The 18,431-nt window shown below is 39.9% G+C and overlaps 2 protein-coding genes across 2 annotated transcripts; both read right to left on the reverse strand.

The window, feature by feature from the left end:
• Positions 1–550: 550 nt before the first annotated feature.
• On the reverse strand, positions 551–8,706 carry LOC311123814 (small nuclear ribonucleoprotein G). The gene is made up of 4 exons (XM_084198041.1): positions 8,600–8,706; positions 5,364–5,386; positions 1,097–1,221; positions 551–740 (listed from the first exon to the last, which is right to left on the reverse strand). Exons 1-4 carry the CDS (start codon positions 8,629–8,631, stop codon positions 690–692), a joined length of 231 nt encoding a protein of 76 aa, XP_084054167.1. The 5' UTR covers positions 8,632–8,706; the 3' UTR covers positions 551–689.
• Positions 8,707–9,349: 643 nt separating this feature from the next.
• On the reverse strand, positions 9,350–16,425 carry LOC311123815 (uncharacterized protein). The gene is made up of 2 exons (XM_084198042.1): positions 16,357–16,425; positions 9,350–12,770 (listed from the first exon to the last, which is right to left on the reverse strand). Exon 2 carries the CDS (start codon positions 12,753–12,755, stop codon positions 11,088–11,090), a length of 1,668 nt encoding a protein of 555 aa, XP_084054168.1. The 5' UTR covers positions 12,756–12,770; positions 16,357–16,425; the 3' UTR covers positions 9,350–11,087.
• Between the last annotated feature and the right edge of the window lie 2,006 nt (positions 16,426–18,431).

Raw genomic sequence — 18,431 nt, forward strand, 5'->3', positions numbered from 1 at the left:
TATCTTAGTCAGATATAACTGTATTGCGCAGCTGAGCCGCAAATGGCTCAGCTTCAAAATGTTAGTAAACAATTTAGTGATACCCGAGCTCTGCCCATACACTAATTATTGATGAAAAAACGTCCCCTACCCAATGCATAATGTCGGGCTCGGTTCGAGTAACAGAGCTCTACTTGTGGATACCATTTGTATGTCTCTGCGTGCAGTTTGGAGGAAGTTGCTAACTAGTGTTAGCGCAATGACTGGAAGTCTATGGTAACTGCTAGCATGCTAGTACATACAATAGACTTCCAGTCATTGCTCGAACACTAGTTAGCATTGGCTCGCGAAACGTACTCTAACTTCCTTCATACTGGAGACAGAGACATAAAAATGGTATCCACGAGTTCATCTGACTCTGGGGAAGTAGATAAAGGGCCTCATAGCCAACATCCCAAAGTATCCCTTTTAAATGTAACTTCTAATAAAAGGCTATGTATGCACACCTTGTCAAGAATAAATCAATCAAGTGCTTGAAACATGTAGAGCTAAAAACACAATTACGCAAAAATAAAGAAAACAAATATCCAAGTTTATTCACAAGATTTCACAATTCAAAACATTTCCAAATGAAACATCTGTTTAAATGTATCAGAAAAAAACGGTCCATTATTCCACTTTCTTGAAGCCGATTCTGCCATCCCAACCCCTCATACTCTCTCAAGGGCCTCCAACATGATGATACTGTTTCCTCGGATTACCTACAGATAGTTAAAATAAAATAAAAAGAAATAGCATAATTCATTGATTTACGTGCAACAACAACAAAAAAAAAGGTATGTGGTGACATTGATGAAGGGCGGCAGGTAGCTTAGTGGGTAAGAGCGTTGTGCCAGTAACCGAAAGGTCGCTGGTTCTAATCCCCGAGCCGACTAGGTGAAAAATCTGTCGATGTGCCCTTGAGCAAGGCACTTAACCCTAATTGCTCCTGTAAGTCGCTCTGGATAAGAGCGTCTGCTAAATGACCAAAAAAATAAAATAAAAAAATGAATAAAAGCTAAATGTGTCTGTCCCCAGAGGTAGTGTGGATGTAGTTAACAACGCTGTAGATACTGACCACCATGCCTATCGTGTTCTGTAGCCCCCCTGGGGCCATCTCCAAGCAGTCATCCATCACCAAGTTCATGAAGGGGTCAAACCCTCGCAGGACTCCTTGGACCTGCCTGCCACCGTTCAGCTTCACTGAGGGACAAGATGTACAACTGTAAGAACAATAAGACAGGGTTCCCCGATTTTCATTGTTAGCCACAAGACTAAAAACACCAGGGAATGAGCTCAGTGATTTTAATTTTAAGAAATCTGTTCCCAAGTATTCCCATGCATATGAGACGCGTAATGGTATACCAATGTAAGCAAGGCTTGGAATTATATTTTAGTCAAACATCTGTTTGGGCTTCTTGCAGTCTACAAATGATTTTTAATTATAAACTGGGTGGCTCGAGCCCTGAATGCTGATTGGTTGACAGCCGTGGTATATCAGACCGTATACCACGGGTATGACAAAACATTTATTTTTACTGCTCTAATTACGTGGGTAACCAGTTTATAATAGCAATAAGGCACCTCAGGGGTTTGTGGTATATGGCCAATATACCACAGCTAAGGGCTGAATCCAAGCCCTCCGCGTTGCGCATAAGAACAGCCCTTAGCCGCGGTATATTGGCCATATACCACACCTCTCGGGCCTTATTGCTTAATTATGTTCCGGCCCCCCGACCATCCACTCAAGAAAAATAAAAGATTATCCCTGCAATAACGCAAAACAAGTTGGACACTTTTCATTTCAGTCCTTCACCTCCCTGACCAAGGCCTTCTCCCCCGATTGCTCAGTTTGGCCGTGCGGCCAGCTCTAGGAAGTGTCTTGGTGGTTCCAAACTTATTCCATTTAAGAATGATTGAGTCCACTGTGTTCTTGGGGACCTTCAATGCTGCAGACATTTTTTGGTACCCTTCCCCAGTTCTGTGCCTCGACACAATGCTGTCTCGGAGCTCTACAGACAATTCCTTCGACCTCATGGCTTGGTTTTTGCTCTGACATGCACTGTCAACTGTGGGACCTTATATAGACAGGTGTGTGCCTTTCCAAATCATGTCCAATCAATTGAATTACCACAGGTGGACTCCAATCAAGTTGTAGAAACATCAAGGATGATCAAAGGAAACAGGATGCACCGGAGCTCAATTTCAAGTCTCATAGCAAAGGGTCTGGTATGTTTTTTTTTTTTTTTTTTTTATACATTTGCAAGAATTTCTAAAACCTGTTTTTGCTTTGTTATTATGGGGTATTGTGTGTAGATTGATGAGAAAAAAACAATTTAATCTATTTTAGAATAAGGCTTTAACTTAACAAAATGTGGAAAGTCAAGGGGTCTGAATACTTTGAATGCACTGCATCAAATTAACGTTTTAGCGACTAAGTCGCTTTGGATAAAAGCGTCTGCTAAATGGCATATTATTTATTATTATTTAGCGCGATGTTCCAAATGCCTGTATCGCAAGAATCTAGTTTTTCAAAATGTTTTTATGAGCGTTTGTTTCTCTGGTCTCCTTTGCTCCTTCTGTGCACCTTCCCACTCGCACACAGACACCATGCTCCTCACAACTACAAAGATCACTTCTTCCTCTCTGACAAGCAGTTTCAACTTGCTACTTGGTATCGTTAGATTCTCCTTCTAACGATACCCATATGTCTCAACTGCCAACATTTTTAACAGAGCAGACACTTAACGTGAGTATCAATTAAAATGATTGTGTTAAATTAATGTTCAGTTTGTCGCGCACGGCATTGCGGCTAGCAGCATTTTAGCCACATGCTGTTGTGCTAGCTGTCTTGTTTGTGTTTTATAAATGTGCAATGAGCATAAAAAGACTAATTTATATAAGAAATTGACAACTCGTTCTCATTCTGATCAATAAGCATCTTATCCAGGTAGGCCACTTGATTTCAACATCTAAACAAAGTGAACAGGCTATGTTGATTCATTACAGTTCAACTGTTCTACCTTGTTAGCAAGCAAATAGATCCAAGTAGGCTAGACTTCAAATATAAAAGATTAGCTGGCTACTCACTAGCATGTGGACTTGTGCTAGAGAGATTGTTTATGAGAAGTGTTAATGTTCTATAATGCCTGGTACCAGAAATTAGTCATTGTTATAGTTCTGGTAAAATGTGTAACAAAAAGGGCATTTTCATAGACTTGAAAGCCAGATCAGTGATTGCAAAAAGCAGGTTAAACCTGGGGTTGCGTTAACACAGGATTTTGCGTTTTCCAACCAGAAAAGGCAGATCTAAAATGCTTCTTATTGTACATTCTGCTCGGGTTCAGTCAGGGTTCGCTCCAAATCATGAATGTAAAAGGACACATTTAGTTCTTCAGTTGCACCTCTCCACTCGGATGAAATATCTTATCCTTGCTCTTATCATTGGATCACCAGACTGATGTGTAGGCAATCTTTTCTCCAGTACTTTCCTCCGGTAGCAAAACATTAGGAAATGTAGCTGGCTACATTCTTTCTGTGATAAACAATAGAAATATGACGGCCTGTTCCCTTTAGTTTTTTTCCGGCACTGAGCAGATTTCAGATCTGCTGAGCGCAAACTTCAATCAAAAACAATGGAGAAAATGCATCCCATAACATTAACATGGAAATGGCTGTTCTATCATTCAGCCTACAGTAGCAGCCAATGTGTGGTATTCAATGTGGGCCTACATTCCATGAGACTTTTGAATGCAGGGCTTGACATTAACCTGTTTATCCACTTGTCCTTCAGACAAGGAGGTGACTGAAAATGTTGTGTTTGATGCAAGAAACCACTTTACAAAATAAAATCCATTATTATTCCCATAGCATTATTACAGAGAATCAGACAAATTATGGTACCCTCTGCCTATTTTTAGCTTATTCAAGCCTGTCTCAAAATAAATCACTGCCCCTTTAAGATAAGAAAAGCACTTCACCTGACTGGCTTTTCAAAGAGGTCTAGAAACGTACATGTTTTGTGCTCTTGTAGGAAGCTATCACTCCCCCATTACTGACTACAAATGATCTATAACTGGGTCTAGTAACTCACTACTAGCAAAGGATATGAACAAAATGTTCACACGTGGCTACACGCAGCTCTCGCTTTGATCTCAAAACAAGCGCTTCTACTCACGACCGCTCATGGTGTAAACACAGTCCAGTTCAGAGTGAATGGCACAGATCCATATTATTATTATTATTTTTTTTTTTTTTTGGTCATTTAGCAGACGCTCTTATCCAGAGCGACTTACAGGAGCAATTAGGGTTAAGTGCCTTGCTCAAGGGCACATCGACAGATTTTTCACCTAGTTGGCTCGGGGATTAGAACCAGCGACCTTTCGGTTACTGGCACAACGCTCTTACCCACTAAGCTACCTGCCGCCCTACCATATATGGCAACGGTCTATTTGCATATAGGCCTACTGCAGCTCTGATTGGTTATGCCCCACTGGTCTGTGTAGAATCCTACTCCGATGCGTTGTGCCTACAACAAAAGCTCACGCTTCACCATTTGGCACTCCGACGTAAGAATCTGGGATTGGCGGATGCCAGGAGAACTCTACCTGCCCAATGCGTAGTTACTGTAAAGTTTGGTGGAGGAGTAATAATTGTCTGGGATGTTTTTCATGGTTCGAGCTAGGTCCCTTAGTTCCAGTGAAGGGATATCTTAGCGCTACAGCATACAATGACATTCTAGACGATTCTGTGCTTCCAACTTTGTGGCCACTGTTTGGGGACGTCCCTTTCCTGTTTCAGCATGACAATGCCCCCGTGCACAAAGCGAGGTCCATACAGAAATGGTTTGTCAAGATCGGTGTGGAAGAACTTGACTGGCCTGCACAGAGCCCTGACCTCAACCCCATCGAACACTTTTGGGATGAATTGGAATGCCGACTGCGAGCCAGGCGTAATCGTCCAACATCAGTGCCCAACATCACTAATGCTCTTGTGGCTGAATGGAAGCAAGTCCCCTGCAGCAATGTTCCAACATCTAGTGGAAAGCCTTCCCAGAAGAGTGGAGGCTGTTATAGCAGCAAAGGGGGGGACCAACTCTATATTAATGCCCATGATGTTGGAATGAGATGTTGGACAAGCAGGTGTCCACATACGTTTGGTCATGTAGTGTATATCGTGAGTTGCCCCATAAGTTGAGAAAAAAAATCTAGATATGATTTTTAGGCCACATCATCCAGCCCTAATTGGGTTTGTCAACATTATGCAATCAGAGTCTCTGCACCCAAAGAGATGAGGTTTGTCCATTCAACTCAGCAGAACCATGGATATTCAGAATCAGTACTCACACGAAAGCTTCTTGTCCATGAACCTGAAATGAAAAAAAAAAACATGTTATTATTAGTTGCTAAATAAAGATTGCTACACCACAAATTGTATGGCTATACCAGAGAGGGTTTGGCTGTGCATGTGTGTACCAGGCTAGCTCTGGTCCACGCGCATACGTCTGATTTGCACTACGAGCTGCATGCGCGTGGACCTGGACCAGAACTAGTTTTGTCGGTAAAGCATCAAAAGTTTGTTGAAATTACCCTTTTTACACAAGAGATCCATATAGCACGTTGGGGACAGAATGTACACTGGCTACCCTTCTATATTGCACACCCTTTAGGTTTGTCCATTTTTCATCTCACACGGTTTTACATGAATATTTTAAAATGGCTTTTATTTATTTCAATAGTTCCCTGGTCATGTGACCTACCACCCTAAAAAACATGCTCTAGATTGTCCGTTCACTATGCCTTCATATCACACACTGTTGTTTGTCTACTTTCATCTAACGCTATTAGACTTAAATATGTAAGCGTGGGACCCAGTAGGTGTGGACATTGCTGCACAGTGGACACCCACACTCAGAAGTCATTTGGGGGGAAAAAAGAGAGTATATGCTACTTGTATTATTCTCCTGTAAATGGTGTAGAATGGGGCATAAAGGAAATTACCGCTACTAGATTATGCTGATAAGGAAAACAGCATACAGTTTTGGCCTGTGTATTCATTTGCCTATAACTAAATCAGAATTCCATTATGTTTACATTTAAAAAAAGAGACTACTTCAAAATGAGAAGATCCTGCCATGGAAAAGACGACTGGGAGGACATAGAGTGGAAAGGAGGAGAAATAACTCCCACCATGCAGCAGGACACCTTCAGCTGAGGGGTCTTTGTAATGCAGGTTTGATAGTTATATTTTCAATAATGAATGGTTAGCTGTTATGTGACAATTAGGTCAAAAACTCCATTTGATTTTTTGGTGTAGAGGGCCAAGGAAGTTGCACAGAACTTCCAACATCCCCTCCCAAATGGATATAGAACCTTCACAAAAACACATGGAGCAACTGCGAAAATAAAATGGCTGAGGATATACTAAAAATGTCTGGTATGTAAATGACATTTTATTCAAAGTAAATGTCAGTTCTTTATTTTTTTATGTAGTTGTGTGGGACAACCATATGTTCAGTTCATGCCTATGATTTCCGAGTTCAACAAAGCCAACAACTGCTTCATGTGTGCCACTGATAAAGAACCTGGATGTGGCCCAGATACTGACTGGGTTAGTAACTTTATGTAACATGTTTATAATCTTTTGACAACAGTGACGGCATGTAAGACAATTTATGATATAACACAATGGATGGCTAATTTGTCATACTGCATTGATATTTATAATGTGTTACGCTTTGTTCCGTTTTAGATTGAATGTTTTGCATGCCAACAGTTGTTCCATGTGCTGTGCCTAGGGATGAATACAAAATAGTTCAACAGAGTGAAGAACACAAACTGGAAGTGCTGTCTTTGCTAAACCCCATCCACGCTGAAGAGGCTCTGAAATTTACATCAACCAGGGATAAAGAGAAAGTTAACACTGAAATGTTTTGTAATTATTTGAAGTAAACTGTCTGTTGACATGTTGGAAAAGATTAAAGGTCTACAATTTGTGTTTAATTTGTCAATATTCCATTTTAATTCATTGATTATCTGGCCACCATTATTGTGGTTACATGTTCAGTGTATGTATTGACCAGCGAACCCACTGCAGCCTGCCTTCCTATCCGTGCAGTTCACTCTCCATCCCTGCTTTGGACAATGAATAAAGTGACTCTCGTACTTTGCCCTTTTCCTTTATGGTTGATATTAACGACGAAAGGAGATATTCTCTTTGTCTCTCCTATTGTGTTCCGCTGTTAAATACTTTAGCAAAATGAAGACTTAAGGAAAGGGAAAATAAGTACTCAGAACTACCAATTATTATAGATAAACATTAAAGAAAAGAGAGTAAACACAACACTGGACTGAACCCCCTAATTGTCAAACTAATATTCTAATATGTACAACAATATAGAAGATACATAACTAGGTTATGCAATGTGGGTATATATCCACTACACACTTCTTAGGTGTGTAACTGACATGACCAAGGAGCTATTGAAATTCAAAACTATGAAAAATGTACGTAACACCGCATGAGATGAAAATGGACAAACAAAAATGTGCAATATAGAAGGGTAGTCAGTGGACATTCTGAACCTTGTTTGAAAATGTATGCACTCACTAACTGTAAGTCGCTCTGGATAAGAGCGTCTGCTAAATGACTAAAAATGTAAAAGTAAAGGTCAGTAGGTCACATGACCAGAGAGCTATTGAAGAATGAAAAACAGGAAAATTCATGTAAAATCACCTGAGATGAAAATGGACAAACAAAGGGTTGTGCTACATATAAGGCTACTCAGTTGAGATTCTGAAAGTAGTTTGAGGGTTGTAAGTCATATGACTAAGGAGCTATTGAAATTTGAAACTTTTCAAACAAAAGGGTGTGTAATGTGTAGATCCACTGAGTGTACATTATGAACCTTGTTTGAGGTGTATGGTTCACATGACCAAGGCTCTATTGAATTTTAAAAATTATAATACATAATTTAAAATAGTGCGAGATGTAAATCAACAAAAAAAGTGTGCAATATGTGTCTCTGCCATCTGGTTAACTAGAACACGTTTTTAAAGTTTTAGGAGTAATGGTTAAAGAGCTTTTACAATTTGAAAAATTAGATTTGTCACTATGTTGACGGTCCCTACTGCTGTTGGTGGACGTAAGGAAAACTACAGGCGAATATCCAACCTCAATCTGTCTTTACCTCGGTCATTTTAATGCGACAGAGCGCAGAGGCAACTCGTTGTTGTCGAGCGATGGACCAGAGCTAGCCCGCCACAAGCTTGGTCAACCTGAGAACCCAACTGTTCAAATCGCTTTCGTTCATAATACTGACACTTTTAATGATATTCGTGCATCAATTCAATGTCAATGATTGCATGGTTTAGATATCTAACCGTTTAATTCAATAGCTAGCTAGACATTTTACTAGCCACAACAGCGTTAGCTAGCTACCGACTACGGGTGGCTTTGTGCTAGCGCGTAATTACCTATGCTAGCTTGCTAGCCACAGTATATACAATGAACAGCGAAATATTAGCGATTAAACTGGATCGAAGATTAAATATCTCTATATATATAATTTTTTTCAACTCACTTTTTCAACTCTGGTGGGTGTGCTTTACTCATGTTTCTTCTTTTTGTTGTGGACCTTCAGTTCGTAAGACTTGCTTCTGTGAAAAAAGCGGAAAGCATGCAAGAGCAGAGCCGGAAAACGTCTTCTTCTATGATATAATAGCGGTCCGCAAACAAACGTTAAAGGTGGATGCCGCCACCTACTGTGCTGGAGGTTGTGGTCAATGTAATCCATTAGCTCCACATTTCTAAATCCTCCTACCCAACTCCGTACTTCTAAAAAAAATTACAAAATTAAAGAGCCCAATTAATTTCAAAAAGACCCCCCCCAACTTCCTCTAACATAAACGGGCATGTCACCGCTCTACTGTATGGGAGTAGATCATTGAACAGTGGATGTACTGCATCTTGCTTTTTTTCTCTCTTCACATAAATTGCAGAACTACCTTGACAGAAAAGTTTTGTTCGAAATGTGTGCATATTTACTGTGCCATATAAAATTTCTCACTCTCCATAAATCAACATTATTTGTTGATTTGAGGGTAGTTTCACAATCTGCATCAGTGTAAAAATGTGCCATGTAAATCAACAAATCACATTTTAGAATGCAGGGCAGTGCCACATCTGAACAACTCTGCAAGCCCAAGATCCTTTCTTATGTTGTAATGGATATCGTATATATAGATAGTATAGTATTGTGTCTATTGAATAATGTAGCAATATTTTATTCTGTAACAAGATCAATGGAGTAAACACAAAACATCTTAATGGGAGAATCCTTTTAATGAGGTATGTTCTAAGAAAAGGTTGCTAACTCGAACACAAAAAGGCACTTTTCCGAAGTAGAAAAATAAATAAAAAAATTCAAATAAAATATGACTTTCTTTGAAAGGTAGAATCAGCGATGACGTAGATGCAGAAAGTAAACAGCATAGTGGGTCAATTTCCGAAACAACTAAGAGTGTTGAAGCGCGACGTCTACCTTTAAGTCTTTTTTTTACAAAACTGCAGAAAATGAATAAACCTGGTAAACCAATTTCTAACCAACAGTAGCAGGAAGGTTGCAATCACTGCTTGTTTTGCATAATATCCAAGACAAATCTTCTTCCAGAGAAAATGTTATGTTATGTCACATTGTTAAAGATGGCCTTAACTGGCTCCATGAGTATGCATCACACAGACAGAAAGGCAGACGCATAGGTAAATAATCATGAAATTAATGCTAAATCAGTGTCACACTTACATATAAGTCCAATGCCATCAAGACTAAAAACAAATCCCATTAAATGGAAATATGGTCATCATGAGTCATCAAAACCTGACCATGTACTTTTTTTCACGCACATTTTCCCGTACCGAATAAAACATCTAAAAAGTTCAATGTGTTTCCATCGCATTTTCAACTCTACCGATAGTTTTGTCACAAAATGGTAGTAGATGCCAGGCACACCGGTTTGTGTCAAGAACTGCAACGCTGCTGGGTTTTTCACGCTCAACAGTTTCCCATGTGTTTCAAGAATGGTCCACCACCCAAAGGACATCCAGCCAACTTGACACAACTGTGGGAAGCATTGGAGTCAACATGGGCCAGCATCCCTGTGGAACGCTTTCAACACCTTGTACAGTCCATGGCCCGATGAATTGAGGCTGTTCTGAGGGAAAAAGGGGAGGGGGGGGTGCAACTCAATATTAGGAAGGTGTTCATAATGTTTGGTATACTCAGTGTATCTTTCCACACTATGAGGTTGGAATAATACTGTGAAATGGTGAAAATGATGATAATGCCCTTTTAGTGTAAGAGCTGTTTGAAAAGACTGACTGAGATTTCAGCTTGTTTTGGTGGGATGGAGTACATTTTGGGTAAATCAGTTAATAGCAAATAAGAGTTCCAAACCTCGATCCCAATAACAGCTTTCAGTTTTCCCCTCCCCACTCAGCCCCCCAGACAGTCCTAGCAAAATTCTTGCTAGAGAAATTGCTCTTTGCTAAGAAGCTATTTTTGTTTCTTTTTGACCATTTAAATTTAAAACAATCACAGTGAGGTACTTAATTTGTTACCCAGAAATGATTTGATATTGAGATAACAGCTGCTTTGGACCTTTAATGCTCCAGCAACATGCTAAATTAGTTCTCGCATATATTCATTTCATTTCAACCAAAATCGACAAATGGATGGTTGGATCCGATCAACATTTGTAATGGAATATAAAATATCTAAATCAAGAATCAACAATGACGAGGATTTAGGCCTGTTAAGATTGTTTCTGCACTGCTTTCACAGCATACCACTGTTGGCCAGTCACAAAATGAATTGTATCAGACAGCACACCAAACAAAAACAAAATAGAACACTAAATGGTTGCAACTTGAATCGCATGTTGATATGAATTACATTCAAACAGCTATTCTGGTGAGTGGTCTAAATATATCACACTTTAAATGTACATGAACACATAATATCTCGGGAACTCAGTACAGCTTGTTAAAAAAAAACGAAGGAGTACATCATCTCAGATTTTGCTGTCAGGGTCATAATCGCTCCCCTCCTCATCGCCACTGACAATGAGGTGATCTTGGCAGTGTTGTAAGAAAGTGTCCAGTGTTACAAAAGCCTTCAGGCAGGGCACACAGTGGTAGGCCCTCCGAAGCTTGGCCCCAGGCTTCTTAGAGATGCCCATGCCCTGACTGCACACGCTGCAGTGTCTCATACTCCCTGTAGGCTGATGCAGCTCCTCATGCTCCTTCAGGGCAGACTGCAAAGAAAACACCTCAGCACAAGACGGGCAAGGAAACTCTCCCTCTTCCTCTGGAATTTTCTTTGGTCTCCCTCTGCCAGCCTTGACCAGTGTTCTTCCCACCTTCCGCGCTAGATTGATTTTAGGCTTTTTTGGCGTCTTCTCAGCTAACTTGGGCTCCTTGGCTGCTTTCCCAACCTGCTGAACTTGGCTTGGTGGTTCTTGACTATGGTTCTTGACGTGTGCCTTAAGTGACAAGTGGTGCAAGAACACTTTACCACAAACTTCACAGGGGTAAGTCTCTCTTTTCCTCCGCTTGCTAATCAGCGGCCTTGGATCTCTTCTGATATCCTTCTCTCTGCTGTGAGACTCTTGTCTGTGCAAGTACAGCTTGGCAGTGCTTAGGAAGACCCTATCACAGGAACGACAGGAGAGAAGCTGGCTCTTCTGCTTGGATTTTCCATTTACCTGCTTTCTCCCTCTTCCTTTGGGTTGGGATGGCCCAGACTTCTGCTGGGATATTCTATCGACCCCATTTGTGCATCCTCCTTTTGGTGGGAGATACTTAGAGATGCTCCACTCCTTCTGATGGGTGGATCGCTGATGGCAGGCAAGGCCAGCCCCAGAGCGAAAGCTCTTGACGCAAAGTGGGCATTGGCTTGGCCTGTCAGGATCTGGGGAACTAGTGGCATCAGGTGGGGGAGAGTCAGGTGGAGAAGAGTCAGGTCGGGGAGAGTCAGGTGGGGGAGAGTCAGGTGGGGGAGAGTCAGGTGGGGGAGAGTCAGGTGGGGGAGAGTCAGGTGGGGGAGAGTCAGGTGGGGGAGAGTCAGGTGGGGGAGAGTCTGAGACGGCAGATTCAGGCGAGGGAGAGTCAGCGGGAGGGCTGACAACCTTCGAAGTTCGTGAGGCAGATTTACTGCAGCCAGCCTGCTGATGGTGAAGCAAAGCTTGCTTTTGGCTAAAGCTTTTACCACACGGAGCACAGGCATATAATCTGCTTTCATGATGGTGGGACTGGTGATGAAGGGATTTATTCTGGACACTCTGAGAGTCTGAGGTTGAAGCCTTGCATGCACTGCATGGAGCACCTAGCTGAGATTTACCACAACAGAGCTGACAAGGGGCTGCATCATGAATGCACTTGTGCAACTGCAGAGAGGATAGGAGAGAAAACTCCTTGCCACAGGAAAGGCATCGGTGACGCTTACGTAAGGCATGTTCTCCCTGCTGGTGGTGCAATAACTCGGCCATGTCAGAGAATCCCTGGCCGCACTCTGCGCACACACATGGGGACACATCAGGCAGTAGTTGGTTTTGGCTTTCACTCTCTTGCTTTTGTGCCACAAGTTTTGCCAGCTTTGTTAGAGCGTCTGATGCAGGCTTAGTCCGAGCAAACGACTCCTGGACTCTTGTAGTGTTCCAAGTGCAAGGAACTGCATCCATCTTCAACCAAGGCACCTAGTTGGAGGTACAGAGGACAGTCTATTAGACACGTTCATGGATAAAGGAAATATATTACATTCCTCATCCTGATGAGGGAAAACTTAGCTATAGCCTACAAAACATTTCCTTGGTCTCTCTTTTTATAGCACAATGGTTGCCTGTATATCTGTCACTCTCTGTAGCTCGGTTGCTATTGCAACGACAGGATAGTGGGTTTCGATTCCCGGGACCACCCATACGTAAAATCTATGCACGCACGACTAAGTCGTTCTGGATAAAAGCGTCTGCTAAATGGTAAATTCCCCTTGACGGGTGCCTACCAACGAATGTTGTCTCAGTGACTTTTTTCAAGGTGTATGTCCCTAGAGTTGGAATGTGTGATAGCAGTGCAGCGATGGCAGCTTTGTGTGGTATTATTATTTATTTAATCCCTCCATCCTGTTAATATTCCCCATATGACAAACGATGTCATTATATGAAAAGGTATTGCTCGCTTATACCCTGTAGCTCATGTTGGTAGAGTATGGCGCTTGCAACGCCAAGGTTGTGGGTTCGATTCCCACGGGGGCCAGTATGAACAATTTTTTATGCACTCACATACTGTAAGTCGCTCTGGATAAAAGCGTCTGCTAAATGACAAACATTTTTTTTTTTATGTAATCATATCTCATTGGAAAGCTTAGATTCACAGTTATCCGTCAGACACATTTTCAGAAAGTTCAGGTCAACAGAACTTTGACCTCTAGGGTACATATTAGAATTACATGTGTACATGGCTTTAAAGCGGAAACCATGATACATTTTAAATTTTGGTTTGACAAGTGGTTCTGAAAGGTCATGAAATTACCTTTCAAATGATATATAATATAACCAACTTTGAAAGCACCAGATACAACTATTGATTAAAAATCACCAATTTTGTGCCATTGACATTAGAATGTTGGATGCTTAGCCATAGAATTCCATGTAATGGGGTAGCTATGTTTTTGGATATCAACTTTGGTGATATCGGTACCAAATTGCACACACGGCTAGAACAGGGTTTTAAAAATATTTTTAGATATAGGGCCATCACAGAATTCACTCCTTAACCCCACAGAAGCCTTTTCCCAATATGGCTGCCAAACAACTCAATGGGGTCTCATTGGATAATTTCACATGCGATACCTGTATGAAATATAATTGTAGTGTGCCCAGAAATATCTTTAAAATGTTAATAGTGATGTAAAATACACAATCAAATGAGCCAGGTGTGCCAGATATATCAGGATGTTAAATTATTCACAGAATTGGGGTAAGAATGTGCCCAAAAAGCTGTCTGAATCGCTGATTTCTGAAGATACGACGAATAATTGCAATATTTCATCTTCAAACATGTCAAATGGATATGTACATGTGAATACTCATGATGTCAGCCAATTTAAAATTATATACGTTATCCTATTAACTGTTTTCGTAAAGCAGAGGACTAGAAACTTGCCGCATACATTACAATGTAAAATTACATAGTAATGCCAATACGTTTTCACCTGATTGTAAGAGCAGCAAACCCTTACACATAGTCTAAATTAAAATGTATTCTTACTATGGGGACATAGCAGCTTGGTCTGTTACTAGAATACTAAAAGTAATATAATTGGCCTCAACAGGCCCAACATAGGATTTTACTTATGTACATTGCAATTGAATGTACAAGGCATGGTTTATAGTCCTCATAAAGAAAACCAAATTATGTGAATAATTTAACAACGTTATATATCTGGCACACCTGGCCCATGTGGTTGTGAATTCTACATCACTATTAACATTAAGACATTTCTGGGCATTAAACCAATTATATTTCATACAGATATGGTCATGCGAAATTGTCCAATAAGACCCCATTGAGTTGTTTGGCGGCCATATTGGAAAAAGGCTTCTGTGGGATTAATGGGTGAATTCTGTGATGGTCCTTTATCTACAAATCGTTTTAAAAACCCTGTCCTAGCCGTGTGTGCAATTTGGTGCCTCTATCACCAAAGTTAAAATCCAAAAACATAGCTACCCCATTACATGGAATTCTATGGCTAAGCTTCCAACATTCTAATGTCACAACATGGGCGATTTTTAACCAATAATTGTAGCTGGTGCTTTCAAAGTTGGTTATATTATATATCATTTGAAAAGTAATTTCATGAAATTTCAGAAGTTAGAACCACCTCTAAAACAAAGTTAAAATGTATCAGGGTTTCCGTTTTAAAGCCATTTATACTTGTAATTCTGATATGTACCCTAGAGGTCAAAGGCCACATTTCTGTTGACATGAACATTCTGGAAATGTGTCTGATAACTGAATCTAAGCTTTCCAATGAGATATGATTAAAGGGTATAAGTGAGCAATAATTTGTTGTGTAGCTACTGACCTTTTTTGTTTGTCATAAGGTAAAATTGAATCCCAGCATGTACTGCAAATGTGGCTAGCTGTGTTGTAGCCCAATAATGGACTAAAGGAGGCTAACATTGCTCCTGATAGTGTAGGGCCGTTTTGTTTTGTTTAAAGGAGAATTTACTCAAAATACTCAATCTATTTGTCAATTGGGGTACGGTTCTAGAAACATAAATCCTTCTACTTTCATATCCAATCAAAATAATTTCACAATCGTAAAATACACACTTATTATACACTGTTTTAACACAGTTGCAGCCGACAGCACCTTTGTGAAGTCCATCTTCTGTTAACACACTGGTGTTCGAGATGCAGATAGTCAGTTTCCGTAAACTGGAAATATGGCCGTGTGGGAACCCTATAAAAAGGTGTGTATCAATTAAACCTTTTTGTTTTTAGAAAAGTATTTCTCGCTGCAATGAAAGATGAGGGCCTTATGCTTCCGAAACCGTACCGCAAGTTATGCGTTTTAATGTTCAGACCGAGCGTCTGGGCTCTTAACAAAAAAGCCCCCCGCACAGAAGACGCCTTCGTCCAATTACTTATGTGTAATGTCATGGAACGGAGTCATGATCAATGGCTAACTGTGTGGTAGGTGAGTGTAGGCATTTCCCTACTTCTAAAACGACAGAAAAGCTTTACTGCCTGAATAGCAAAACAGGCTACATGCAGTGATAAATAGTAATAAAGCAAATAGCATGAAACATTATGCATAAAATCGCTAATGGGTAACTAACTAGCTGCGTTAACTAGGCTAACTATAGCCGATTAACCTCAACTCCACGATTTACTATGTCACATAAAATGACGTTATATATAAATAAAAAAAATTCAACGACTGATTTGAGCGCAAAAAGAATAGCCCGCAATTACACACGACATTGTTCTTCGTAATTGCGGGCTATTCTTTAGGTGCTGAAATCAGTCGTTTTTTATAAAAACATTTTGTGACGTCGGAGCTCCAGTCCGCCCACACTAGTAGCGTCTCAACTCCATCGTAAATTGTGGAGTTTAGTCGGCTAGGCTAGCTAGCTAAACAAGACAAGACTGTTAAACGTGCTACTCATGCAACGAAATTAGCCTACCTTTTTTTGCCAAACAAATTTGAATACTGGCGAAACATCAGTTTCCAACAAGTTAATGGAAGCAATTTATAAAAGATAAATACTTGGCTACCTAAACGTTGTTTTCATTCCCTGCAGCACCGTAGCCATGTGTTCCAAAGTGAAGCCAAGTTGTTTGTGTACTTTGAGCTTTGGAAGGACTACAACACATTGCATTCTGGTACTTCCTTTTCGGACAACGAGTCATTCGCGAACACAAATTATTTCACGAAAGTTGGTGATAACCGTAGAGATGAACACCATGGTTTATGATTAGAGAATGAAGTGGAAAGTAAAATATTCGATTTATCCAGAGAGGAGCATATAAAAACACCTGATTTAGCATGGACATTCAAAATGTTTCAAAGTGTAAGGGATCCGATTTAGCATGAAAATTCAAATGAACTCTGATCTGTGTGTGGAAATCAATGTGGGCATTTAATGCAAAAAATTATCTGGCCACTTGCCTCCATCCATCTGAGTTTATCACGTGTATTTCAATGAGGTGAGGTATGCATCCTCTCCCACTAACCCCCCTTATGCACAACACCATGACTCAGTCAAAACAAAGGGTAGCAATCGTTTAATATAAACAAAGCATTTATATACAGCAGATTACTGTAATATTTCCTCCATTTAAGGTTAAAACCAGTATTGACTACAGAAGCATTGAACTGAATGAAAACATTATTGGCCGGATAGTTTGGCATTGAAGATAAGGAAAATAAAATGAATGATTGTAAATGAATTTAGACAATGAATTCAGGTTTCATAGTGCTGTTACTGTATATCCTGTTTTTAAAACCAAAATGCAGTGAACCTTTGAATGACCATAAAACAACACAGGGCATGGAGTGAATAATACAATCGTATAATTAAATTGAAATTATACAGTCATACATTTTTTAGAGCAAATAAGCAAATGAGGACAGAGGAGAGTTTACTTTAAGGCTGAAAGGCAAATATTCAAATACACAAACAAATCATTATATATTTGCAAATGCCAACTAAGAACAGACATCTGAATTTGTTCTACAAAAACACTGAATTGAGAACTGAATTGAGAAGACATGGTAAAATGTGCACCTGGAACAAGCAGAAATCAAAAGTAGAATGATTCAATTAGATGATTAAATTGCAGAAAAATCCTAATTGAACGACATGGTGTTCTTGAAAACCAATATGAGAATAATACTGGTACGGAAGTTATGGCACTTCAGTTTCCTCAGTATCATGAAGGTAATTCATATCATTACAGGTCCAATACCACCGGGTGCACTGTCCTAGCACTGATTATTGAAAAACTGAACTTCAGTTAACAAAAAGATAGGTTGTCATTGGGTCACTAAAACCTGACAAAACAAATTTACTCCATATTGTTCAATGCCATATCCACATGTCAATTTCACAAACTGAACCTCAATGCCAATACAAGAATTGTGAAATCTAAATGAATGATTGGCAAATCTTTCGTACCATAGCAGAGAAATGGTTATGAAGGTTGGTGAAATAACATCAATATTCACACTCCATTGCTTAAATGTAATTACTATTCCTGCTTTACGTCACCTGAGGTGACAGCAGGTAGGATACTACATTACCCCAATATTTAAATTGAAACACAAATGATGTACAAACAAAACAGGGCAAATGATAACATTTCAGCTTTCTATGCTTAGTCAAAGTGCATTACAAATGCTTATAACAAAGGCATCATTACAGACTTGAAATACAGCTGTGTTGATGTCACAGTTTCCAATAGACCAAGTAACTGTATAGGGACTCGGGAGGGCTACTAAAAGTTGCCTTTGAATATCAACATCAGGAGACAACCCTCAGAGGCAAGGCAAAACACATTCATTTACTGAAAAACTAATCTTAACATTTGAATTCTTAATATACACAATTTTCACAAGTTTACAGACAACTGTTTAAGTTAACCATACTGAATAAGAGTAGATGATGTTGCAAACAACAGACAGGGAAGTGCAACAATTCTTCAGGCATTTTCTCTATTATTTGAATAACTTCCTGGATGGTTGTTACATTGTGCTGCAGACTGTTGATTTAGATTGCACTGGCTGCTTTGTATATTTCTTCAGAAAGAGGAAATAGACTAAGCAAAATCTTCAGCGCATGTTATGGACA

Source organism: Coregonus lavaretus (assembly GCF_964263955.1).
Source record: "Coregonus lavaretus genome assembly, contig: HAP1_SCAFFOLD_540, whole genome shotgun sequence".
Lineage (NCBI taxonomy): Eukaryota > Metazoa > Chordata > Actinopteri > Salmoniformes > Salmonidae > Coregonus > Coregonus lavaretus.